At 42.3% G+C, this 27,554-nt stretch overlaps 1 protein-coding gene and 1 pseudogene across 2 annotated transcripts in view; both read left to right on the plus strand.

Annotated features, from left to right (window-relative positions):
• Positions 1-1,552: 1,552 nt before the first annotated feature.
• Positions 1,553-27,554, plus strand: part of mfn2 (mitofusin 2) — a 36,584-nt gene continuing 10,582 nt past the window's right edge. Inside the window, exons 1-7 of one of the 2 annotated variants that reach the window (XM_064923159.1) lie at positions 1,553-1,766; positions 5,722-5,900; positions 13,172-13,307; positions 13,518-13,680; positions 16,171-16,295; positions 17,673-17,781; positions 17,913-18,020. In XM_064923159.1, the coding sequence (XP_064779231.1) occupies positions 5,726-5,900; positions 13,172-13,307; positions 13,518-13,680; positions 16,171-16,295; positions 17,673-17,781; positions 17,913-18,020 (816 nt within the window). In that variant the 5' untranslated portion in view covers positions 1,553-1,766; positions 5,722-5,725. Of the gene's footprint in view, positions 1,767-2,388; positions 2,563-5,721; positions 5,901-13,171; positions 13,308-13,517; positions 13,681-16,170; positions 16,296-17,672; positions 17,782-17,912; positions 18,021-27,554 lie in introns of those variants that run through there. The other variant, XM_064923160.1, reaches the window with a different exon arrangement.
• Positions 8,921-10,507, plus strand: LOC135504508 (general transcription factor II-I repeat domain-containing protein 2-like; annotated as a pseudogene).

A 27,554-nucleotide genomic window follows, 5' to 3' on the forward strand; every position in this document is an offset into this window, starting at 1 on the left:
CAAACTGAATTGGTCCACTCACACAGACAGCATCGTGAAGAAGGCGCAGCAGCGCCTCAACCTCAGGAGGCTGAAGAAATTCGGCTTGTCACCAAAAGCACTCACAAACTTCTACAGATGCACAATCGAGAGCATCCTGGCGGGCTGTATCACCGCCTGGTACGGCAACTGCTCCGCCCTCAACCGTAAGGCTCTCCAGAGGGTAGTGAGGTCTGCACAACGCATCATCGGGGGCAAACTACCTACTCTCCAGGACACCTACACCACCCGATGTTACAGGAAGTCCATAAAGATCATCAAGGACATCTACCACCCGAGCCACTGCCTGTTCACCCCGCTATCATCCAGAAGGCGAGGTCAGTACAGGTGCATCAAAGCTGGGACCGAGAGACTGAAAAACAGCTTCTATCTCAAGGCCATCAGACTGTTAAACAGCCACCACTAACATTGAGTGGCTGCTGCCTACACACTGACACTGACTCAACTCCAGCCACTTTAATAATGGGAATTGATGGGAAATGATATAAATATATCACTAGCCACTTTAAACAATGCTACCTTATATAATGTTACTTACCCTACATTATTCATCTCATATGCATACGTATATACTGTACTCTATATCATCGACTGCATCCTTATGTAATACATGTATCACTAGCCACTTTAACTATGCCACTTTGTTTACATACTCATCTCACATGTATATACTGTACTCGATACCATCTACTGTATCTTGCCTATGCTGCTCTGTACCATCACTCATTCATTACATTTACATTTAAGTCATTTGGCAGACGCTCTTATCCAGAGCATTCATATATCCTTATGTACATATTCTTTATCCCCTTACACTGTATAAGACAGTAGATTAGGAATTGTTAGTTAGATTACTTGTTGGTTATTACTGCATTGTCGGAACTAGAAGCACAAGCATTTTGCTACACTCGCATTAACATCTGCTAACCATGTGTATGTGACAAATAAAATTTGATTTGATTTGACATAGTGTATACAATACCTGCTTCTCCACAAATCTCATGACCAAATGCCTTTACTTTGATGAATATTTAGACAGTAGCTGCTGTTTAGGCTGGGGTAAAGATGAAGTTGCCCCTAGGCTTAGATTCTGATCTTGGGTCAGTTTAGCATTTTCCCCACTAATGGTTATGGTTTGGATTGGGGGAGGGGAAAATAATCCTAGATCAGGTATCTTGGGGAAACAGCTTTTAGGCTGTGACTTTTCAACTGATGTGGTTATAGTGATTACAGTTTGTTTATTGATTACTCTATTTCCATACATATTTTTTTAAATATTTATTTGATCTTGCTAGTTAATTATTTATTTTTGTACTCTAAAGCCACAAAGTATTGTCTCTCGAGATACAAGGCGTATATGGTTTCTTTATCTGGAATTATTTAAAAATGTGTTGATCTGTCGATATTTTGTATTTATTTGCGTACTTTCTGTATACCCACGTTTACGTTAAAATGATTGATTCATCTATTTACAGTGATTCCACTCCACTCCAGTAGGTGGCGATAACGTGCATTTGCTGTAGTTGTCAACCACCACAAAACTGATCAAGGACGTGAAAATTACAAAATTGACTCCTTTTCCATTCATTGGCTAGGTCATTTAATTGGATAGGTCGGAGAAAACAGCTAACTAACTAGATTTTGTAACATTTAAGTACATATTCATTGCTATAATCGAAGGACCAAGATGCAAGAAGACTGGTTATAAATCAGTCCACCCTTTCGTGGTAAGACTTCTCCAGTGATGCTAACGGTCGTTGGCTAATGTTAGCTAGCTACTAACGTTGTTACATTCACGTGAGACAACGTGAAGCATCGGAGCCTTCTAGCTATCTACCTTTGTAGCTAAATCTTTAGCTAGCTATGTCATGTCCAAAGTCAGAGAGAAACTTGTAAAACCAGCGCAAATGCCACTTGTGGTTAGTTAACGGCAGCAAGCTACCCGCCATTAGCCAGTCTTTGGCAAATGACAGGTGTGGGATGTTCGCTAAAAGACCGGTAACCCAGACGACACAAACTAGCTTCCCCACAATAATACCAAAGTCAATATCAGCATGTGAAATATTTAGCTAGCTATAAAATGTCACAATTGTCAACGTGATTCCAGTTTTCGCAAGGCCAACGGCCCTTTCACACAGAAGCAAACAGGGCAAGTAGGACAAGACGAGAAGCGAAAAACTGAGTTGATTAATTTGGTCCACTGTTTCGTTTTAGCACATGTCGGTGAAATATATATACTCCGTCATGACGATATACAAGGTCTGTGGTCTATCTCTAGGCAAATTATCCCCTATCTCCAGTCATGAGAACGTTATCATGACGTCGCACGTTTTCATTTTTAGGGTGGATTATCCCTTAGGTCACTGCGGTAACGTTAATGTAGCCAGTTTGACCACTGCAGCCTCAGCTGAGTCTCTTGCGAAATGTAGGTGAATGGTAACGATCAAGTTCTTGTCTAGCTAACTCGATAAAGTAACATTAGCCTAATATTTTCCCTGAAGGTTGATGTAACAAGTAGGTAAGGTAAGTGGCACCTACCCTCAGTTTTACTCAATGCTGAATCGCTTTTGATGGGAATTTTTCTACTCTTTACACAAAAGGTCAAATAGGGTCCGCTTATAGTTGTCCTTTTTCACATATGTAAATGTGTTGTTGTTTTTTTGCATATCCAGCTCTCCCTGAGGCACCCTCGGACAGTTGGGTCAAGGGCCAGGGATCACAGGCAGTCATCCAGGGGGAGTGGTGCCTATGCACATAGTCAGGCAGTTAGCTACAGATTGTACGTAAACCAGATAATGTGATTCGAGCTTTTAAGACAACTAGGAATCCATTAGTTAACATTTGCATACTCTTTGTGCATATAGCTACCTATTAGTTGATTCTGATATTTTTCAAGTGGGAAACTGAGGAATTTTTTTTCTTCTCGAAACCGGCATTAAAGGGAAAATCTACCCGAACTCTTTATTTTTTTATTTTTTCATTAGTCAACTGTTGATACAGTCCCAAATTGTGTTGCATGTCAGCAGTCACATGTTCAAGATATTGCACATTTGACTGCTTTAATGCAAAACACATTTGAGATTGCAATTGAGAATTGACTGCAAAGAGTAGGCTGTGGCTGAAAAAGACATCTGAATTTTACATGGGCTACAATATGCTTGTGGCTTGAACTTTGTCATTACTGACAGGGCAGTAGTCCATGTGAACCACTGCTGTCTGACACTGGGAATGTGGACAGCTGCCAAAAGCAAATCATGCTTGTCCTTACAGTGTAGGCCTTACTGAAGGTGACTCACAGAGCTGCTCTCTCTCTCTCTCTCTCTCTCTTCAACACTTATTGGCTGAGTCACTAGGGTTGGGTAGGTTTAGGATCATATTGAACAATAATAAATTAAGAATCTGTACTTTGAGCTTTTTACTATCATTATTAAGAGTGCATTCTAAGATCCTTTTCAATCTTATGAGTTGATGCATTGCTTGCTGACGTCAACTCTACAATATGACAAAAATAAGGTTTCAGGAGTTGTAGTTAACTCACTCAGGCATTCTAATCACAGATTGCCATGGAGTTTTGGTAGATTATCAGATGGCACTGTCTAAGGCTTCTGTTAGGTTGACACCTGACACTAGTAACCTGGTGCCAAGAGCTCCTGGTGACAGTCAATTGGCTGTGAAGTCTGGCACTCCTGCAGAGCATGTGCCAGTGCATGTGCTTTTTGGCTTAGACCTGTAGGCCTATACTGTCTGTCTCTAGGACTACAAAAATGCTTTGATAGACAACATTATCTTTTTATATCTATCAGGAAGTCAAATGAACCCGGTTGAGATGTGTTTATGATGGTTGTGTGATTGACTAGGATACTGCATGAGTAATATAGGCTATATGACGATGTCATTAGTTTAGATTAAAACTAGGGCCGGGAATTTAACCTTTATTTAACTAGGCAAGTCAGTTAAGAACAAATTCTTATTTAAAATGACGGCCTAGGAACAGTGGGTTAACTGCCTTGTTCTGTGGCAGAACAACAGATTTTTTTCCTTTATCAGCTTGGGGATTCGATCTAGTAACCTTTCGGTTACTGGCCCAATGCACTAACCACTAGGCTACCTTCCGATACGACATTATCACCATACTTAGGTGCCAATACAATATGTAGGCCTATTGGGATTCTGAAGATTTATTGTGATTTTATGTTCCAAAAATATTGCTCACCATATGTTTGCTGCACTGGGCCAATTCCACGGTAATAAAGTGATGCTGAGACTCGCGTTATTCACTTTAAAATGTATGCCAAACAAAAAGCAATGATTTCAAAGTGAAAACAACAACTCGATGCACAAGGACTAATTAAAAAAGATAATCCTCGTACTTTGACAAACACATTTTACTTGAAGAACAGTGCAGATGCGAAGTTTGTTAAAATAATGACAGTTTGTGCTTTTGGTGCGGTCATTCTGTTACCAAACTATGCATCTGCACTGATAAACATTTTAAAGTGGAAAATCCGAGTCGCGGCATCACTCTATTAATGTGGAATTGCCCAGAGGGACAAGAGAGCCATGAGAGAACAAGTTTTGATCCGTGGTGGAAATAAAAGTGCTGAAAACAAATTCGCTCACTATTGGAAAAAGTTGGAGAACAAGACATGTAGGACAAATACTGGTGCTTTCTAATGCAGCTACAGCCAACTAGCACAATTAATATTGCATTATAGCACTAAATAATATCCCGATATGTGACTTGACCCCCCCCCCCCCCCCCCACCCAATCACAAGTTAAAAGTCAGCTGATTGACCATTAGCCTATTGCTTGTCAATGTTATTTATGGGAACTAAACTGATTCTATTCTAGCTGGTTTTCATTCTGAAGTTGATTTTTCTCCTGTGTAATTGTCATCTGATAATGAGGTGTCGTTCAGCTCCAAAAATATTCACAATCTATCTTGCTTGCATATGGTACCCAAATCTAAAGCAATCTCCTGAAAAAGTCAACTGTAAAACAAGTTTAGAGTGGATATTAGCCTATAGCCTAGGCTTACTAGCTGAAAAGGGATCTGGAAACATCCAGGTTTCCTTTCTGTGGGATCCTAATAGGAGAGTGAATGTATTGTTTACATCCTCATCATTTTGAACAGAGCAGCATTTTTCCTATTAGCAGCTGGCATTCAAAGGACCGTTCTACTCTACATTTGACTCCCCAATGAACAATGTAGTCTATGTTTTAAATAGGGGTCAGTTAATGAAGTTTAGTTTTTCATTGAACATAAGCCATTGTTCTGCTACTATTTGACTAGTAAGGTGTCTTGTCATTCCTTCTGTTTTCACTGTTGAAACACTTCGAATGCCTTCTACAATTTGTATTTTACAGCAGTTAGGCTAAGAAATGTAGCCTAATCACATAACATGGTATTATCTTTTTTTTAAAGTCCTTGTCAACTGGAATATGATAAGGATTTGGCTTTGTTTTATTTTCTCCCTGGGTTTTGAACTTTCAGTTCGGATTAGTCGCTCGCTAAGCCTATCCTTCCATTGCCATCACCGTTTCAGAGGAAGCTAGGGCCTACATATTAGTGACAGCCTACATTTGTAAATGAGTTCATCCTTTTTTCCCTCTTATTTTTTTTAACCTAGGATGATCTGTTTTCATTAATACACATTTTGTCTCTTTGCTCTCTTTTTCAGTGCAATGTCTCTGGTTTTCACACGACCTAACCCCAACGCTATTGGCAAGAAAGATAAAAGACTCATGGCGGAGGTGAACGCCAGCCCGCTCAAGCACTTTGTCACGGCCAAGAAGAAAATCAACGGCATCTTTGAGCAGCTGGCCGCGTACATCAAAGAAAGCTCCTACTTTCTGGAAGGTAGCTACCAGCTTTCCACCTTACCACAAGTTGTGGTCGATAAAGCTGGCTTTCTTTTACACGTTGACACCAATGAACAGCACAATGTTTTGTGGTATGGAATTGATTGACACTTGCCTGTTCTATTGGCAGCTAGGTTTTAGTCCAAACAGTACTGTGTGTGGAGTACAACGGAAATATTATTCCGTCTGTCTTTGGCACTCAACACCCACACATGTCATTCACAAAGTGAATTTTCCGGCTCAAGTTTGCTTTGTAGTGTTGATTCCAATGTATTTATGCCAAATTCTCTCAGTGTTGGTCCAGTTTAGAGGTGTGTGTGTGTACAGTGGGGCAAAAAAAGTATTTCGTCAGCCACCAATTGTGCAAGTTCTCCCACTTAAAAAGATGAGGCCTGTAATTTTCATCATAGGTACACTTCAACTATGACAGACAAAATGAGAGAAAAAAAATCCAGAAAATCACATTGTAGGATTTTTAATGAATTTATTTGCAAATTATGGTGGAAAATAAGTATTTGGTCACCTACAAACAAGCAAGATTTCTGGCTCTCACAGACCTGTAACTTCTTCTTTAAGAGGCTCCTCTGTCCTCCACTCGTTACCTGTATTAATGGCACCTGTTTGAATTTGTTATCAGTATAAAAGACACCTGTCCACAACTTCAAACAGTCACACTCCAAACTCCACTATGGCCAAGACCAAAGAGCTGTCAAAAGACACCAGAAACAAAATTGTAGACCTGCACCAGGCTGGGAAGACTGAATCTGCAATAGGTAAGCAGCTTGGTTTGAAGAAATCAACTGTGAGAGCAATAATTAGGAAATGGAAGACATGCAAGACCACTGAAAATCTCCCTCGATATGGGGCTCCACGCAAGATCTCACCCCGTGGGGTCAAAACGGTGAGAAAAAATCCCAGAACCACACGGGGGGACCTAGTGAATGACCTGCAGAGAGCTGGGACCAAAGTAACAAAGCCTACCATCAGTAACACACTACGCCGCCAGGGACTCAAATCCTGCAGTGCCAGACGTGTCCCCCTGCTTAAGCCAGTACATGTCCAGGCCCGTCTGAAGTTTGCTCGGGAGCATTTGGATAATCCAGAAGAAGATTGGGAGAATGTCGTATGGTCAGATGAAACCAAAATGTAACTTTTTGTTAAACTCAACTCGTCATGTTTGGAGGACAAAGAATGCTGAGTTGCATCCAAAGAACACACTACCTACTGTGAAGCATGGGGGTGGAAACATCATGACTTTGGGGCTGTTTTTCTGCAAAGGGACCAGGACGTCTGATCCGTGTAAAGGAAATAATGAATGGGGCCATGTATCGTGAGATTGAGTGAAAACCTCCTTCCATCAGAAAGGGCATTGAAGATGAAACGTGGCTGGGTCTTTCAGCATGACAATGATCCCAAACACACCGCCCGGGCAATGAAGGAGTGGCTTCGTAAGAAGCATTTCAAGGTCCTGGAGTGGCCTAGCCAGTCTACAGATCTCAACCCCATAGAAAATCTTTGGAGGGAGTAGAAAGTCTGTGTTGCCCAGCAACAGCCCCAAAACATCACTGCTCTAGAGGAGATCTGCATGGAGGAATGGGCCAAAATACCAGCAACAGTGTGTGTGAACCTTGTGAAGACTTACAGAAAATGTTTGACCTCTGTCATTGCCAACAAAGGGTATATAAAAGTATTGAGAAACTTTTGTTATTGACCAAATACTTATTTTCCACCATAGTTTGCAAATAAATTCATTAAAAATCCTACCTTGTGATTTTCTGCAATTTTTTTCCCCTCATTTTGTCTGTCATAGTTGAAGTGTACCTATGATGAAAATTACAGGCCTCTCATCTTAAGTGGGAGAACTTGCGCAATTGGTGGCTGACTAAATACTTTTCTGCCCCACTGTGTACATACAGTGCCTTGCGAAAGTATTCGGGCCCCTTGAACTTTGCGACCTTTTGCCACATTTCAGGCTTCAAACATAAAGATATAAAACTGTATTTTTTTGTGAAGAATCAACAACAAGCGGGACACAATCATGAAGTGGAACGACATTTATTGGATATTTCAAACTTTTTTAACAAATAAAAAACTGAAAAATTGGGCGTGCAAAATTATTCAGCCCCCTTAAGTTAATACTTTGTAGCGCCACCTTTTGCTGCGATTACAGCTGTAAGTAGCTTGGGGTATGTCTATCAGTTTTGCACATCGAGAGACTGACATTTTTTCCCATTCCTCCTTGCAAAACAGCTCGAGCTCAGTGAGGTTGGATGGAGAGCATTTGTGAACAGCAGTTTTCAGTTCTTTCCACAGATTTTCGATTGGATTCAGGTCTGGACTTTGACTTGGCCATTCGAACACCTGGATATGTTTTTTTGAACCATTCCATTGTAGATTTTGCTTTATGTTTTGGATCATTGTCTTGTTGGAAGACAAATCTCCGTCCCAGTCTCAGGTCTTTTGCAGACTCCATCAGGTTTTCTTCCAGAATGGTCCTGTATTTGGCTCCATCCATCTTCCCATCAATTTTAACCATCTTCCCTGTCCCTGCTGAAGAAAAGCAGGCCCAAACCATGATGCTGCCACCACCATGTTTGACAGTGGGGATGGTGTATTCAGGGTGATGAGCTGTGTTGCTTTTACGCCAAACATAACATTTTGCATTGTTGCCAAAAAGTTCAATTTTGGTTTCATCTGACCAGAGCACCTTCTTCCACATGTTTGGTGCGTCTCCCAGGTGGCTTGTGGCAAACTTTAAACAACACTTTTTATGGATATCTTTAAGAAATGGCTTTCGTCTTGCCACTCTTCCATAAAGGCCAGATTTGTGCAATATACGACTGATTGATTGTTTTGTTGTCCTATGGACAGAGTCTCCCACCTCAGCTGTAGATCTCTGCAGTTCATCCAGAGTGATCATGGGCCTCTTGGCTGCATCTCTGATCAGTCTTCTCCTTGTATGAGCTGAAAGTTTAGAGTATTATGTCAGAGTCAAGGCCCGCGGGCCACATCCGGCCCGCGAGAAGGTTTTTTACGGCCCCTGGGATGATCTTGATTTATTATTAGAACCGGCCCGCAGACCGCAGCAAGCCGGCAGCCCGCAGATCTTTTACACGCACCAATACTACATTTCCCACAATGCAACGGTGACGCACCGAGCAGTAGGCTGCTTCATTTCAATATTTATTGGCACAGCAGTCGTCAGCATCACAGTAAAATTAACTTTCAGATACCCATCAAAAATGGCAAAACGGAAGGTGGACACTGAGAACCGGGGTTTCAAACAAGGTGGGAGTCGGAGTATATGTTCACGGAGGTAGCTGGAAAACCTGTGTGTCTTCTGTGTGGAGAAAGTGTGGCGGTACTGAAAGAGTATAATCTGAGACGACATTATGAAACGAAACACGCGGACAAAAACAAGAATATGGACATGGAACAAAGGCTACAAAAGGCAGAGGAATTAAAACGAGGCCTCAAATCTCGACAGGCTCTGTTCAAAAAAGCCAAATCACAAGGCCAGGCTGCTGTCAAGGCCAGTTTTATTTTGGCAGAAGAGATCGCTAAATCAGCCCGGCCATTTACGGAGGGGATTTCATCAAAAACTGCATGATTAAAGTTTGTGACGAAGTTTGCCCAGAAAAAAGGCAACTCTTTTTAAATGTGAGTCTGAGCAGAAACACCATTGCCGAGAGAGTAGACCAGTTGTCCATCAATCTAAAAGAGCAGCTTGTGAAAAAGGGAAAAGATTTCATTGCATATTCCTTGGCTGTGGATGAGAGCACCGACATTTCTGACATTGCCCAGTTGTCAATTTTCATCCGCGGAGTGGACTCCAGCCTAAGCGTGACAGAGGAGTTTTTGGCTTTACGTCCTATGCATGGCACAACTACGGGGCATGATTTGTATGAAGAGGTGTCAAGATGTGTAAATGAGATGGAGCTGCCTTGGGAAAAACTCGTGGGTTTGACAACCGACGGAGCACCTGCGATGTGTGGACACAGGAGCGGACTGGTGGCGAAGATACGGGAAAAGATGCAAGAGGAAAACGCGACAGGTGAGCTGACAGCTTATCATTGTATCATACACCAGGAAGCGTTGTGCGGTAAAGCCTTGAAAATGGAGCATGTAATGAGCATCATCACGCGCACAGTTAACTTTATCAGAGCCAAAGGTTTGAATCACCGCCAGTTCAAGGCATTTCTGACGGAGTTAGAAACGGAGCATGGTGATTTGCCTTATCACACAGAGGTGCGATGGCTAAGCCAGGGAAAGGTGCTTCAAAGATGTTTCGAGCTTCGTGAGGAGATTTGTCTGTTCTTGGACAGCAAAGGGAAAGACACAACACAACTCCGAGACGACTTACCTGAACAAAACATCACACAGAAGTCGACTTACTGCTGAACACCTCCACTCAATTCTGAGGATTTCCTCAGCTCAGAGCCTTACCCCGAACATTGATGAACTTGTGGAAAAGATGGGACACCACCAAGTATCACCCTCAACCTCAAACAAGTGAACATTACTGTGCAATCACATATTTAGAGTTTTTACTCAGTTCAAGTTTAAAAGTTAAAGTTTAATATTTGTTTTCACTGCATGTTACTTCTCCTTAAACAAAGTGTTGTTTTTGATTAATAGATTTTTGCACTTTATTTTATTGTATTTCAATCCAATTATATTTTAAAAATATTTCAGTTGAGTGGATGATAGAAAATTGCTATTATTGTTTTTTTCTTTGAAGTAAATTTAGCCCACTTTTGCTAAAATAGAAAATATAGGCTACTGATGGTGCCTTGAATACCGGTTTCTTTCATTTAATGTTCATGTTATGGGGATTTTTATATAAAGGAAATTTGTCTTTTGTGTCTGAAAATTAAAGATTACTGACAGAGCCATAAGAAAATATTGCTTTATTTATCTGATCATATTGGAATATATTTGTTAGGTTTTCAGTAGGTTCAATTAGGTTCACTAGACTATATGCGTCATTTAAAAATTTTTCAATGAACATTCGAACAGTCCGGCCCTCGGCTTGTAGCTAAATTTTTTATTTGGCCCTCCGTCCATTTGACTTTGACACCCCTGGTTTAGAGGGACGGCCAGGTCTTGGTAGATTTGCAGTGGTCTGATACTCCTTCCATTTCAATATTATCGCTTGCACAGTGCTCCTTGGTATGTTTAAAGCTTGGGAAATCTTTTTGTATCCAAATCCGGCTTTAAACTTCTTCACAACATTATCCCGGACCTGCCTGGTGTGTTCCTTGTTCTTCATGATGCTCTCTGCGCTTTTAAAGGACCTCTGAGACTATCACAGTGCAGGTGCATTTATACGGAGACTTGATTACACACAGGTGGATTGTATTTATCATCATTAGTCATTTAGGTCAACATTGGATCATTCAGAGATCCTCACTGAACTTCTGGAGAGAGTTTGCTGCACTGAAAGTAAAGGGGCTGAATAATTTTGCACGCCCAATTTTTTTCAATTTTTGATTTGTTAAAAAAAAGTTTGAAATATCCAATAAATGTCGTTCCACTTCATGATTGTGTCCCGCTTGTTGTTGATTCTTCACAAAAAAATACAGTTTTATATCTTTGTTTGAAGCCTGAAATGTGGCAAAAGGTCGCAAAGTTCAAGGGGGCCGAATACAGTGCCTTGCGAAAGTATATTTTTGTAATAATGACAATTACAACAATACTGAATGAACACTTTTATTTTAACTTAATATAATACATCAATAAAATACATTTAGCCTCAAATAATGAAACATGTTCAATTTGGTTTAAATAATGCAAAAACAAAGTGTTGGAGAAGAAAGTAAAAGTGCAGTATGTGCCATGTAAAAAAGCTCAAGTTTAAGTTCCTTGCTCAGAACATGAGAACATATGAAAGTCGGTGGTTCCTTTTAACATGAGTCTTCAATATTCCCAGGCAAGAAGTTTTAGGTTGTAGTTATTATAGGACACTTTCTAGGACTATTTATAGGACTTGTATTTCATATACCTTTGACTATTGGATGTTCTTATAGGCGCTTTAGTATTGCCAGTGTAACAGTATAGCTTCCATCCCTCTCCTCGCCCCTACCTGGGCTCGAACCACGGACACATTGACAACAGCCACCCTCGAAGCAACGTTACCCATCGCTCCACAAAAGCCACGGCCCTTGCAGAGCAAGGGGAACAACTACTTCATGTTCTCAGAGCGAGTGACGTCACCGATTGAAACGCTATTAGCGCGCACCCCGCTAACTAACTAGCCATTTTACATCGGTTACACCAGCCTAATCTCGGTTGTTGCTAGGCTTGAAGTCATAAACAGCTCAATGCTTGAAGCACAGCGAAGAGCTGCTGTCAACCGCACGAAAGTGCTGTTTGAATGAATGCTTACGAGCCTGCTGGTGCCTACCACCGCTCAGTCAGACTGCTCTATCAAATCATAGACTTAATTATAACATAACACACAGAAATACAAGCCTTAGTTTCCAGATTTTACCATAATGACCCATCTTTTCGAAAACAAAACGTTTATTCTTTCAGTGAAATACGCAACCGTACCCTATTTTATCGAATGGGTGGCATCCCTAAGTTTAAATATTGCAGTCACATTGCACAACCTTTGTCATAATTATGTACAATTCTGGCAAATTAATTGCAGTCTTTGTTAGGAAGACATGGTCTTCACACAGTTCGCAACGAGCCAGGCAGCCCAAACTGCTGCATATATCCTGACTCTGTTTGCACGGAATGCAAGAGAAGTGACACAATTTCCCTAGTTAAAAGAAATTCATGTTAGCAGGCAATATTAACTAAATATGCAGGTTTAAAAGTATATATACTTGTGTATTGATTTTAAAGAAAGATGTTTATGGTTAAGTACATATTGGTGCAACGACAGTGCTTTTTCTGCGTATGCGCTTGTTAAATCATCACCCGTTTGGCGAAGTAGGCTGTGATTCGATGAGAAATTAACAGGCACCGCATTATATGCAACCTAGGACAAGTTAGATAAACTAGTAATATCATCAACCATGTGTAGTTAACTTGTGATTATGTTAAGATGAGTTTAATGGTAGCTAGCAACTTACCTTGGCTCCCTGCTGCACTCGCGTAACAGGTAGTCAATCTATGTCCAAAAATGCAGATTACCGATTGTTATAACTTCAAATCGGCCCTAATTAATTGTCCATTCCGATTAAACGGTCGACCGCTCGTCGAGTTCCTAGGGGTTTGCAATGGTTGTGTGATTTATTTTTTTCCTACCGCCTACAGACACCTATAGGAATGAGGAGCTGGACCCGGTCACGACAGAGGAGCAGGTTCAGGAGGTGCACGGTTACCTGTCAAAGGTGGCAGGGATCGGAGAGGTGCTGGCACGCAGGCACATGAAGTGTGTCTTCTTTGGAAGGTACATTCCCTCCACCGCGTAATGACAACTGGCGACGCCTTCACCAGTCATTGAAGTTCGGAAGCTGCACGTTTTCCCCGCTATTCATTTTTCAATGAATCGCACAATCAATTTTGTCTCTCTAAAAATGGGTTGGACTACTGCACATTTCTGGAAAATGCTCTAGACGTGTTAAATGTTCCTCACTCATCAGTGTGTTCTACTTTATAGGACAAGTAACGGGAAGAGCTCGGTGATCAACGCCATGCTGTGTGATAAGGTGCTCCCCTCTGGGATAGGACATACCACCAACTGTTTCCTGCAGGTGGAGGGGACAGACGGCAACGAGTCCTTCCTGCTCACAGAGGGGTCAGAGGAGAAGAAGAGCATCAAAGTCAGTACCTTCACACAAGGTTATAGAGAAACTTTTTAAAATGGCAACAGGAACAAGTGTTTCCTTTTTGGAATAAAATTGTTGGTAAAAAAACAAACAAGACGTTACTTAAAGCTCTTAAGTTGGATACTGCACCCCGGAAGACTTCTCTGAACTCTTAGCACGCTAGTTAAGTGCACACACACAATAAGTTTGCGAGGTGCTGACTAATGGGGGGGGGACAGACATACTTTATGAAAAATAAAGTCGCACATGTGTCCTCCCAAAAATGTATTGAAGATGACAAATGTTTTGGCACTGCGCCTTCCTTGTGGTTTGCTCAGCACAACACACATCTTTTTAGAGTAAGTTTAAGATTTAAATTGAATGTAGTTTGTTGAGACAAGAACATGCTCTCAACCTTTTGATGTGTTCAAATCTCCCAAGCCCATCTTCGTTTAGGCATTGTAATTACTGTGATGCAATGCAATGCCCATCTAAGTTTAACAGCAGTAAAACAGGTGGCTTGTAATTGTCTGTACTGTATGAATACATTTCTGCTTGTCCTACAGCAGATGAAGTCAGATCTGTCACAGTGGCTTTCTGTTGAGCAGTTGTCTTATTTAGTAAACTGTGGGTGGCCCGGTAGACCAATAGTCCTCCCTCAAAACCGTGACTCTCACTGGTTATCCAGCACCTATTTTTTTTTATTTTACATTGTACGCAAGCAAACCTCTCTTAGCCAGTTGCACCACAGTTTAATGAGTACTGCACCTTTGTCACTTGGAAAGTAGACATCTCTTAATGGATTATCTTTTTTTAATTTAAGCTACTTCTTATCAATGTTATTTTATTCTTTAAAATACCAGCATCCCGAAATGTTGGTGCAATGTATCACATAATCACCTAAAGGAGCCCAGAAATATCCCCTTCCCTGTTGACTGTAGTTTATAACCCAGAAATGGCCGTGTGCCTATGATATGCATCCTGATCAAACCTGTTACTGACCCGCGTGTCCAAACATAGCAACAGAATCAACGAAACACCAGCAACCCTGAATGCTCTCAGCCGCTCTTATCATGTGTTCACATTCCAGCTGTGTAAGTCCTAACCAGATGGGATGGTGTAGCGCTGTGGTAGCCATGCTGGTTCAGTGTGCCTTGAATTCTAAATAAATCAGTGTCACCAGCAAAGCACCCCCCAAACCATAACACCACCTCCTCCATGCTTCACAGTGGGAACCACACATGCAGAGATCGTCAGACCAAAGGACAGATTTCCTCTGGTCTCATATCCATTGCTCGTATTTCTTTGTTCAAGCAAGTCTCTTCTTATTGGTGTCCTTTAGTAGTGGTTTCTTTGCAGCAATTCCACCACAAAGTCCGGATTTCACGCAGTCTCTGAACAGTTGATGTTGAGATGTGTCTGTTACTTGAACTCTGAAGCATTTATTTGAGCTGCAATTTCTGAGGCTGGTAACTAATGAACTTATCCTCTGCAGCAAAGGTAACTCTGGGTCTTTCTTTGCTTTGCCATTCCTCATGAGAGCCAATTTCATCATAGCACTTGATGGTTTTTGCGACTGCACTTGAAGAAACTTTCAAAGTTCTTAATTTTCCGTATTGACAGACCTTCATGTCTTAAACTAATAATGGACTGTCGTTTCTCTTTGCTTATTTCAGCTGTTCTTTGCCATATGGACTTGGTATTTTACCAAATCGGGTTATCTTCCGTATACCACCCCTACCTTGTCACAACACAACTGATTGGCTGAAACGCATTAAGAAGGAAAGAAATTCCACAAATGTAACTTTGAACAAGGCACACCTGTTAATTTAAACTCATTGCAAGTGACTACCTCATGAAGCTGGTTGAGAGAATGCCAAGCAAGTGCAAAGCTGTCAAGGCAAAGGGTAGCTACTTTGAAGAATCTCAAATATAAAATAAACAAATCAAAATATAACACTTTTTTTTTTATTTCATAGTTTTAATGTCTTCACTGTTATTCTTCAATATAAAAATAAAAACTCTTGAATGAGAAGGTTTATCCAAACTTTGGACTGTACAGTAGGTCTGTGTGAAGCATGCTGGCTGCTAACAGCTTCCCCAGGCCTCTCCTCTCTCCCCATGGGGACTAAACCCCGGAAAGCCGGTCATTTCCGCTGGCTAATGATCAACACAGACCTCCGCTCTGCTCATAGGAAAAATCTCTGCCTGGCTACTTTATTTGTTGGCACAGCTGAGTAACCTTTTTGATGCAACCTTTTCCCTCGAATCCTTATCTCTATGGAAATGTGTTATGTCATTGTGGTATTGTTGCTACGGGTTTAAATAGGGATACACATGCCAATAGATTATGAATATATTTCCTTCCTAGTAATCTGTCCTTTTATTACAATAACTCATACAATCAAATGTAGTCAAAGTTCAAATGTGAACACATGTTATTGCATGTTTTGTCTCTCTCTTGCACAATCACTTTCTATTTCTGTCTCGCTCACTGTTTCTCAGACGGTGAACCAGCTAGCCCATGCTCTACATCAGGATGAGGACCTGGATGCAGGAAGCCTGGTGTGTGTCATGTGGCCTAAAGTCAAGTGTGCCCTGCTTAGGGACGACCTGGTGCTGGTGGACAGGTGAGGGCAACACACACCACACATCTGAAAGGATCAGGTAGACCATTCCCTTCTGGCATTCAGTTATTTTAGCACAACCAGGAGTCCTCTGGAAGTGCTCGGAGGTTGATGTTTGAATGGGTACCACTCTTCACTTCACCCTTAGATTTTGTATTCCTACTCCTCCCCTACAAACTACATTATCCTCATATACACTGAAACGCAACATGTATAGTGTTGGCCCCAGGAGCTGAAATAAAAGATTCCATAATTGTTTCATATGCAGAAAGTGTATTTATCTCAAGTTTTGTGCACAAATTTGTTTACATCCCTGTTGGTGAGCATTTCTACTTTGCGAAGATAATCCATCCACCTGACGGGTGTGGCATATCAAAAAGCTGATGAAACAGCATGATCATTACACAGGTGCACCTTGTGCTGGGGGACAATAAAAGGCCACTCTATAATGTGCAGTTCTGTCACACAACACAATGTCACAGATGTCTCAAGTTTTGAGGGAGCGTGCAATTGGCATGCTGACTGCAGGAATGTCCACCAGAGCTGTTACCAGAATGGAATGTTGATTTCTCTACCGTAAGCAGTCTCCAAAATCGTTTTAGAGTATTTGGCAGTACGTCCAACCGGCCTCACAACTGCAGACCACGTGTATGGCGTCGTGTATGCGAGCGGTTTGCTGATGTCAACATTGTAAACAGTGCCCCCTGGTGGCAGTGGGGTTATGGTATGGGCAAACATAAGCTACGGACCACAAACCCAATTGCATTTTGTTGATGGCAATTTCAATGCACAGAGATACCTTGACGAGATCCTGAGGCCCATTGTGCCATTCATCCACAGCCATCACCCCATGTTTCAGCATGATAATGCATGTCTCAAGGATCTGAACACAATTCCTGAAAGCTGAAAATGTCCCAGTTCTTCCATGGCCTGCATACTCACCAGACATGTCACCCATTTGAGCATGTTTGTGATGCTCTGGATTGACGTGTACGACAGTGTGTTCCAGTTCCCGCCAATATCCAGCAACTTCGCACAGCCAGTGACAAGGAGTGGGACAACATTCCACAGGCCACAATCAACAGCCAACTCTATGCGAAGGAGATGTCGTGCTGCATGAGGCAAATGGTGTTCACACCAGATACTGACTGGTTTTCTGATCCACGCCTCTACCTTTTTGTTTTTGTTTTAAGGTGTCCGACTAAGATGCATATCTGAAATCCATAGATTAGGGCCTAAGTCGTTTACTTCATTTGACTGATATGAACTGTCACTCAGTAAAATCATTGAAATCGTTTCATGTTGCGTTTTATTTTTGTTCAGTATAGTTTCTACTGTGGCCTTGTGACCTGAAGTCATCCCATATTTCTGCTCCTACAGCCCCGGTATTGACGTCACGACAGAGCTGGACAGCTGGATCGACAAGTTCTGCCTGGACGCCGATGTCTTTGTCCTGGTGGCAAACTCTGAGTCCACTCTGATGCAGACGGTAAGAAACATGTTTCTACTCTAGAAAGAAATCCACTCGGCCCGAACTTGCATGTTGACCGAATGCCAGTCAGGATGTCTGAGGGTATACTGTATATTGGATTTTGAATAGACAAATGCTACTCTTTGCAGGAGAAGTCATTCTTCCACAAGGTCAACGAGCGTCTCTCCAGTCCAAACATCTTCATCTTAAACAACCGCTGGGATGCCTCTGCCTCGGAGCCGGAGTACATGGAGGAGGTGAGTTGGCGTTGGCAGTCATTGCCACGCTGAGGTTAGTTATGGCGTTGGCAGTCATTGCCACGCTGAGGTTAGTTATGGCGTTGGCAGTCAGGGCCACGCTGAGGTTAGTTATGGCGTTGGCAGTCATTGCCACGCTGAGGTTAGTTATGGCGTTGGCAGTCATTGCCACGCTGAGGTTAGTTATGGCGTTGGCAGTCATTGCCACGCTGAGGTTAGTTATGGCGTTGGCAGTCATTGCCACGCTGAGGTTAGTTATGGCGTTGGCAGTCAGGGCCACGCTGAGGTTAGTTATGGCGTTGGCAGTCAGGGCCACGCTGAGGTTAGTTATGGCGTTGGCAGTCAGGGCCACGCTGAGGTTAGTTATGGCGTTGGCAGTCAGGGCCACGCTGAGGTTAGTTATGGCGTTGGCAGTCAGGGCCACGCTGAGGTTAGTTATGGCGTTGGCAGTCAGGGCCACGCTGAGGTTAGTTATGGCGTTGGCAGTCAGGGCCACGCTGAGGTTAGTTATGGCGTTGGCAGTCAGGGCCACGCTGAGGTTAGTTATGGCGTTGGCAGTCAGGGCCACGCTGAGGTTAGTTATGGCGTTGGCAGTCAGGGCCACGCTGAGGTTAGTTATGGCGTTGGCAGTCAGGGCCACGCTGAGGTTAGTTATGGCGTTGGCAGTCAGGGCCACGCTGAGGTTAGTTATGGCGTTGGCAGTCAGGGCCACGCTGAGGTTAGTTATGGCGTTGGCAGTCAGGGCCACGCTGAGGTTAGTTATGGCGTTGGCAGTCAGGGCCACGCTGAGGTTAGTTATGGCGTTGGCAGTCAGGGCCACGCTGAGGTTAGTTATGGCGTTGGCAGTCATTGCCACGCTGAGGTTAGTTATGGCGTTGGCAGTCAGGGCCACGCTGAGGTTAGTTATGGCGTTGGCAGTCAGGGCCACGCTGAGGTTAGTTATGGCGTTGGCAGTCAGGGCCACGCTGAGGTTAGTTATGGCGTTGGCAGTCAGGGCCACGCTGAGGTTAGTTATGGCGTTGGCAGTCAGGGCCACGCTGAGGTTAGTTATGGCGTTGGCAGTCAGGGCCACGCTGAGGTTAGTTATGGCGTTGGCAGTCAGGGCCACGCTGAGGTTAGTTATGGCGTTGGCAGTCAGGGCCACGCTGAGGTTAGTTATGGCGTTGGCAGTCAGGGCCACGCTGAGGTTAGTTATGGCGTTGGCAGTCAGGGCCACGCTGAGGTTAGTTATGGCGTTGGCAGTCAGGGCCTAAACGTATTTTATTTTAGGACTTCCAAGAGTCTTTAAAATTTACAAAACAACTTTATAATATGTTCACATTTTCACAACACACTGTTCCAATCAACAGAAAGAATACACTGACATATTGACATGTATAAGGAAAACACTGGTTCATTACAGACCGTGGGCCCTGACTACAAAAAAAAAATGTGTGTGTAGGAACTCGGGTGGGCTTCATTTTTTAAATATATATATTTTTTTACAGAATTTGGATCACAAAGCTGCCACGAACAGGTTCTGATCATCATCATAAAGGGAAAGCGTTTGATTAAATACTTACGGCATTGTTACATTAGTAGGAGATATGCATCTTTCAAATGATTTGCCACAGATATAAAGCGCTCCGCACGTCATCGTTGTTAACAGTTCGGAAAATTGTCAGTGAGACGGAAACGACAGCAGCTAAGTCCTGTATGGCAATACTTTGAGAAGTTTTTAAAGGAGAAGGTGGTGAAATGCAAACTTTGCGAGGTGAAATTGAGATACTGTGGCAGTACAGGTGCAATGCTGAATGTTGCCCTAATAGAATGTCTAGAAACATACAACAAGATGCCATGTCGAAACATTGTGACGGTCCGGATGGAGAAATTGTACAAAGTGCACCATACGTTAACAGATTGTTGGAAGTCTATAAACACACTGTTACATATATCACTGCAACGATCCATCACAATGATTAGAAGTGAGAACATGGAGAGGCACACAGCAGAGAATTGTTGCTGACTGGGTGGGGAACACTGGTAAAGGTTTGGACTAGATGGCACAACCACAGTCAATTGGCTATATTGTAAAGATTCATACATTTTTGTTGCTTTTCGGTTTTAATCAAATAAAAATAGTTGTCACATACACATGGTTAGCAGATGTTAATGCGAGTGTAGAGAAATGCTTGTGCTTCTAGTTCCGACAATGCAGTAATATCCAACGAGTAATCTAACCTAACAATTTCACAACAACTACCTTATACACACAAGTGTAAAGGAATGAATAAGAATATGTACATAAAAAATGCAGTGGATGGTATAGAGTACAGTGTATATACATATGAGATGAGTAATGTAGGGTAAGTAAACATTAAAGTGGCTAGTGATGCATTACATCAAGATGGCAAGATGCGGTAGATGGTATAGAGTACAGTATATGAGATGAGTAATGTAGGGTATGTAAACATTATATGAAGTGGCATTGTTTAAAGTGGCTAGTGATACATTTATTACATCAAGTTTTCCATTATTAAAGTGGCTGGAGTTGAGTCAGTATGTTGGCAGCTGTTGGCTGTTTAACAGTCTGATGGCTTTGAGATAGAATCTGTTTTTCAGTCCCTGCTTTGATGCACCTGTACTGACCTTGCCTTCTGGATGATAGCGGGGTGAACAGGCAGTGGCTCGGGTGGTTGTTGTCCTTGATCTTTTTGGCCTTCCTGAGACATTGGGTGGTGTAGGTGTCCTGGGGGGCAGGTAGTTTGCCCCCGGTAATGCGTTGTGCAGACCTTACTACCCTCTGGAGAGCCTCACGGTTATCGGCGGAGCAGTTACCGTACCAGGCGGTGATAGAGCCAGACAGGATGCTCTCGATTGTGCATCTGTAAAAGTTTGAGTGTTCTTGGTGACAAGCCAAATTTCTTCTGCCTCCTGAGGTTGAAGAGGCGCTTTTGCGCCTTCACCACGCTGTCTGTGTGGTTGGACCATTTCAGTTTGACGTGTAAGCCGAGGAACTTAAATCTTTCTACCCTCTCCACTACTGTCCCGTGGATAGGGGGGTGCTCCCTCTGCTGTTTCCTGAAGTCATTGTTGGTAATCAAGCCTACCACTGTTGTGTCGTCTGCAAACTTGATGATTGAGTTGGAGGCGTGCATGGCCACGCAGTCGTGGGTGAACAGGGAGTACAGGAGAGGACTGAGAACGCACCCTTGTGTTGAGGATCAGCGGGGTGGAGATGTTGTTACCTACCCTCACCACCTGGGGGCGGCCTGTCAGGCAGTCCAGGACCCAGTTGCACAGGGTGAGGTCGAGACCCAGGGTCTCGAGCTTGATGATGAGTTTGGAGGGTACCATTATGTTAAATGCTGAGCTGTCGTCGATGAACAGCATTCTCACATAGGTATTCCTCTTGTCCAGATGTGTTAGGGTAGTGTGATTGCGTCGTCTGTGGACCTGTTGGGGCGGTAAGCAAATTGGAGTGGGTCTAGGGTGTCAGGTAGGGTGAAGGTGATATGGTCCTTGACTAGTTTCTCAAAGCACTTCATGTTGTCGGAAGTGACTGCTACGGGGCGGTAGTCATTTAGCTCAGTTACCTTAGCTTTCTTGGGAACAGGAACAGTGGTGGCCCTCTTGAAGCATGTGGGGACAGAAGACTGGGATAAGGATTGATTGAATATGTCCGTAAACACCATCCAGGTTAAGCATAAAGTTATCAGTGTGGTTGGGTTTAAAGTCAAATTTTTAAGACGATCAATTGTAGAAATAGACATGGTTTATGACTTTGTGACTATGGTAGCTTGCCAGAACTGCGATAGATTGATTTGCGTGATTAGCGGTCATACACAGGACCACATCTGAATTGTGAATTCACGTCATTTTTTTATTTTTATCGTTTGAACGAGAGAAGTTGGAAACATGAGCATTTTTACATTTGTCACATACCCAGACCGGACCTTCTCAAATAGTATTTAAAATAGATGGTGAACTGCCATGGTCTTGGTCATGCAATAAAATGGAAAAGGATACTATGTGCTCTAAAAAAGGAAAAAGCAGACATCGCGCTATTACAAGAGAAACACCTCTGTGATGCTGAACATGCCAAACTCCGCAGAGCTTGGGTGGGACAAGTGTATTTCTCATCTTTCAAATCAAACAGTAGAGGCACAGCCATACTTATCCATAAAAATGTTCCATTCATAATTGACAAAAACATATCTGATCCGGAGGGGAGATTTATTTTGATAACTGGGTCACTATATGGTCAACCAATTACTATATTAAACATATACGCCCCTAACACAGATACTCCTGCCTTCATGTCAAAAATGATAACCCTGTTCAATGAGCATTGTGTTTCCTTTGGCGTAGTGGCCGGAGATTTTAATTGTACCCTTAACCCAACCCTAGACAAATCATCTCAAGTCCCCACCACAAATCCTAGATCTGCAAAGATGTTGAACTCTCTTACTAAAGAGATGGGACTGATTGATTTCTGAAGAGAGACTAATAGCTCATCTATGGACTATACATACTACTCTAATGTCCATAACACCTACTCCAGTATAGATTACATTTTTATCCCAAAGAGTTTCATAAATTCAGCCACATGTACAATCGGACCCATAGCACTTTCAGATCACGCCTTTGTCCACCTCCGCTTTGACCTCTGCAAAAACATCCCGAGGTCAAAGAGCTGGAAATTCAACACCTCCATGCTATCAGACGAAGCGTTCCATACATTGGTAACTACATGGATAGACAACACACACAAGACAAAGACTCTCCTGTTTCTCCAGCCACAATGTGGGACGCTGCTAAAGCCACACTAAGAGGTCATCTAATCGCATATGTTTCCTCTAAGAAAAAAGCAATGGAAGCACAGAGGCTAGATCTTGAGGGAGCTGGAATGCTGTGAAAGAATACATAAACAATCCCCAGACAGCACCTCCTGGAGTCATCTTAAAGCAGCCAAAGCCAAACTGAATTTGGACTACACTCGGGAGATTTAAAAAAATGTATTATTTACTAAACAGAAATACCATGAGTATAGCAATAGGCCCAGTAGATTGCTTGCTTACCAATTAAAAAAAGGAGCAGTCAGAGCGTACAATCATGGCTATCTGAACAGCAGAGGACGAGGTCACATACGACCCAAAAAAGATCAATTTAAGTTTTCATGATTTTTACTGCAAACTATACACCTGAGAGAACACAGAGGCAGAGCTCCACTCTTTCCTAGAGGGAATCTCGCTACCTAAACTATCAGAGACCGACCAAGAAGATCTCAACTCCCCTTTCACTCCTGAGGAGATCCTGGAAGCAATTACCTCCATGCCACCTAATAAGTCCCCAGGCCCAGATGGATTCCCCAGAGTTCTACAAAGCTTTTTGGCCCCAGCTCCGCCCTATCTTCATGCCAATGCTGGAGGATTTTTGCAAAAACTGAGTTCTCCCAGACTCAATGTACACAGCCCGCATTACAGTGTTGCTAAAAAAGGACAAGGACCCCCTATCCTGCTCGTCCTTTTGGCCCATACGCTTGTTGGATTTCGACTATAAAATAATTACCAAATTGCTCGCCAAAAGACTAAACACTCTTCTTCCCAAAATAATAAAAGCGGACCAAACTGAATTTGAGACAGATACTCTTCTGATAACATTCGCCGTCTTTTTGATATTATTGATCAAGTAAACGCACAGAAGACCCCTGTCCTGCTGCCTTCACTGGATGCTGAGAATGCGTTTGACAGGATGGAGTGGAGCTTTCTGTTTTCAGTCTTAGAAAAGTTCAATATGGGCCCAAATTTTATTAAATGGATCAAATCACTATACTCTCATCCAAATGCCATAGTGACTACTCACGGACTGAACTCTGACAGATTCCCTCTGGAACGGGGCACAAGACAAGGGTGCTCGCTGTCCCCCCTGCTCTACTTGTTGGGGGCGGAGCCTCTGGCAGAGCTGATAAGGAGCAATCCAAGTATTATGGGTGTTTCTGCAGGCGGCCTGCAGCACAAAATTTCGCTTTACGCTGATGATGTCTCGCTCTACATATCCAACCCTGAGAAATCCCTCCCTCTCATTTTAGACACAATTGCACAGTATGGCAAGTTTTCAGGTTATAAGATCAATTTGAACAAATCCACTGTCTGCCCTCTCAATATTACACTCACTAGCTCTATGAAGACACTATGTCCTTTCCAATGGAAAACACAGGGGTTTCAATACCTCGGGATCTTCATAACACCAGATCTGAATAGCCTTTTCAAGGAAAATTATCTTCCACTCCTGGATCGAATCAAGAACGATCTCCAAACCTGGAGCTCCCTCCCAATTAGCTTAGTAGGAAGAATTGTCATCCGTATGAACGTCCTTCCTAGACTGAACTACTTATTTCAGATGCTCCCATGCTATCTCCCAGTTTCCTTCTTCAAAACAACTAACCAAAGCATCACCAAATTTATATGGGGCAATAAAAAACCTAGGATCAAGTTTTCCACTCTATCGAAACCTGAATCTAAGGGTGGTCTTGCCCTTCCCTCCCTTCAATTGTACTACTGGTCTGCTCAAATCCGCAACATGCTAACATGGATCACAAACAGACAAGAGTCAACGTGGATTCAGATAGAAGCCCAATCCTGTGGTTCATTGCCCTTATGCTCAATTATATTCATTAATAACTTCAGTGAAGTGGGCAACATAGCCAAAACCTTTGTGATTTACAGCACCCTACTAGCGTGGAGGGACTGTAAGAAATACCTGGGCATTTTCTCCCAAATATGTTCTCACTCGCCTATAGTAGGCAACCCAGACTTGCCAAAAGCCCTGAGGGATACCAACTTTAATCTTTGGCATACTCTAGGAATCAGGACCTTTTCAGACCTATTTCATCAGAAAACCACTACACTGAAATCTTTTCAAGAGCTCTGCAGTGAATTCGATGTGCCAAGATCCACGTTTTTTTTAAATATCTTCAAATTAGACATGTAATTTCCTCTTACCTCCGAGAGGAGGTTTAGAACTCAGTTGAATGAAGTTGAAACCCTTCTTGTCACAGCACAATCCATTAAAGGCAAAATATCCTACATCTATAGACTCCTTTCTGAGAAAGGAGGCTCCTCCTTTACTCCTTTGAAAATAATCTGGGAAAAGGACCCTGGTCTGACTATCAGTGATTAGTTATGGTCGGAGGTTTGCGACAGGGTATACTGCTCCTCTACCAATGTAAAAATGAAAATCTAATTACAAATTTTTGTACAAATTTTATTATACTCCTTTGAGACTCCATAGAATGAAAACAGATATGTCTCCTAACTGTGAAAGATGTACCTCTGAAAGTGGAACCTATATGCATGTATTTTGGAGCTGTTGAGAGATTGCCAGAATCTGGCAATCTATACATACTTTTGCACAGAAAATGCTAGAGGTACAGTTTGATATGACCCCGTTTATCTACCTTCTTAATGCCCAGCAGGACTTTGTTCTTGATCCTGACAGAGAATTTGCTTATAACTATTACATACATTGCTAAGAAATGTATTCTTCTATTGTGGGCCTCTAATACCTCTCCTACATTTAAAATGTGGATTGACCAGATTGACTTTCTCCCTCTTGAAAAGCTCACTTATGACCTCCACAAGAGACAGCTGACCTCCACAAGAGACTCTGGTCTCCACTACTCAACTATATTTCAACCTGGACAGAGTGAACGGGGTGACTAGGGAAATGCGCAGATACATGTTGTGTAAGGTACTGTAAAACCTAAAAACAAATTATTGGCCCGTCGTCTCAGCGAATGCTAGAAATAGCTAATAAGAACCTTGATAGTGCTGCTGCAAGTGTTATGTATGTTTTTTTTGTTTTTATTTTAATGTTGTTTTTGAGTATGTATGTCACACACACACCAAGGAAAATAAATAGATCAAATAAAAACACTTTTTCTTAATCTTTCATTTTAATTGTATTAATTTTTTCATATGTACTATTATATTTTGACTTTTGTTTTGTTTTTTAAGCCTGTCACATCTGAATGTGGAATGTGTTTTGTTGGTTGATTGAAAAACAAGAAAACTTAACTTTAAATTGAAAAAAAAAATAGATGGTGAACAATCTATTCCTATTATTGACTGAATCTCTCTTACCAAATGAATCCGGTTGCGAATGGAGTTTGGACGGTTTTAAAATGGTGTACATTGAACTGTGAACTCAGTTGAGTTAGAATTCGCCGTCAGGGTTACGATGAGTATTCTGAGCTGAATTAGCGTTAGCTTTGACTCTTATATCACGGTTACACCAGATACCAGTGTTTTGGTGAGCATTAGCAATAGTTTTTTGGGCTAATAAATGCACTAGTAAATGGAAGAGGTGAAAGGTGTTCTGGGTAACATTATACAAGGAGAGGCGAGATGGGTTTGTGCCAGATTCTGGGTCGTGGTTGAGCCGAGTACATGGGGTAACTACTGCCTGCAAGAGTACAATATTAGATTCAGCAATTAAGTTAATGGTGAGGTAGGGTTGGCACTAGGGTCTGCCAAAGTGTTGATTTCAAGTATAGGGTTGCACCTCACATGGCTGTATCATGCCGGTGGTTGAGCGAGACCTTGTGGGACTGCCTGCCTTTCGGGCTTGTGATACTCAACCCACCTCTCTGTGCCGTCTACTTCACCCAAAGAAGTTGGATGTTGTCTTGAACGTATTCTATGGGCCAGGAGAGGTTGTAATCCACCACAGTCTTGTTAATAACTTATACATTTACATTTGAGTCATTTTTAGCAGGTGCTCTTATCCAGAGAGACTGACAGAAGCAATTTAGGTTAAAGTGCCTTTCTCAAGGGTTATGGACATTTTTAGGTAACTTGGGTAAATTATCAATTTTAAACGGTTATCTGAGTCGTCCAACAAGAGAAACACTTGAGATGTTTGATATAATACAACCCGACACGACACCTGGAGATGGCCAGGAGACTGAACTGAGACTGACTGGCCTCAGTCTGGCTTTATGTCCTTGAAATAAATGTCAGGTTGAACATGAGGGCTGTAACGATGCCAGTATCGCAAGACTTTTTCCACGGGGAAAAATAAAAACATAACTGACTCTCTCTGGTACTTTTTAAAAACCTGCTGTACGTAAATTATTGTGTGCTATAGTCTTGAAAATAAATAATCTTGACTCTGGATGACAACATGTTTGTTTTCAACGTTAGGTCCGTTTTCCTAAAGAAGTTAATACCGCTTGGCGTTTTTGTTTCCTTGGCACGACACTAACAAGTATCGCGATACTGGTAACGTCCCGGCCCTTTAGTGAACATCCCATATGTTGTGACCATTTCAGGTCTGCCAATACAACTTGTTGAAGGAAGAGCATGTGCCTGTAGGCTTGTGTTTACACGTATGTATGTATGTATGTATCATTTTTCCTGCTGTGTGTGTTTGAAAAGTTGCGTGCGCATCAGAAAGCGGTTTGTTTACATGGAAGTTGATACGACCACTTGCAACTTCAAATGGCGCTCGTGTGAGTTAACATGTAATCAGACTGTCTACATATGTTAGAGG

This window comes from Oncorhynchus masou, chromosome 18, assembly GCF_036934945.1.
Source record: "Oncorhynchus masou masou isolate Uvic2021 chromosome 18, UVic_Omas_1.1, whole genome shotgun sequence".
In the NCBI taxonomy this organism is placed as follows: Eukaryota; Metazoa; Chordata; class Actinopteri; order Salmoniformes; family Salmonidae; genus Oncorhynchus; species Oncorhynchus masou.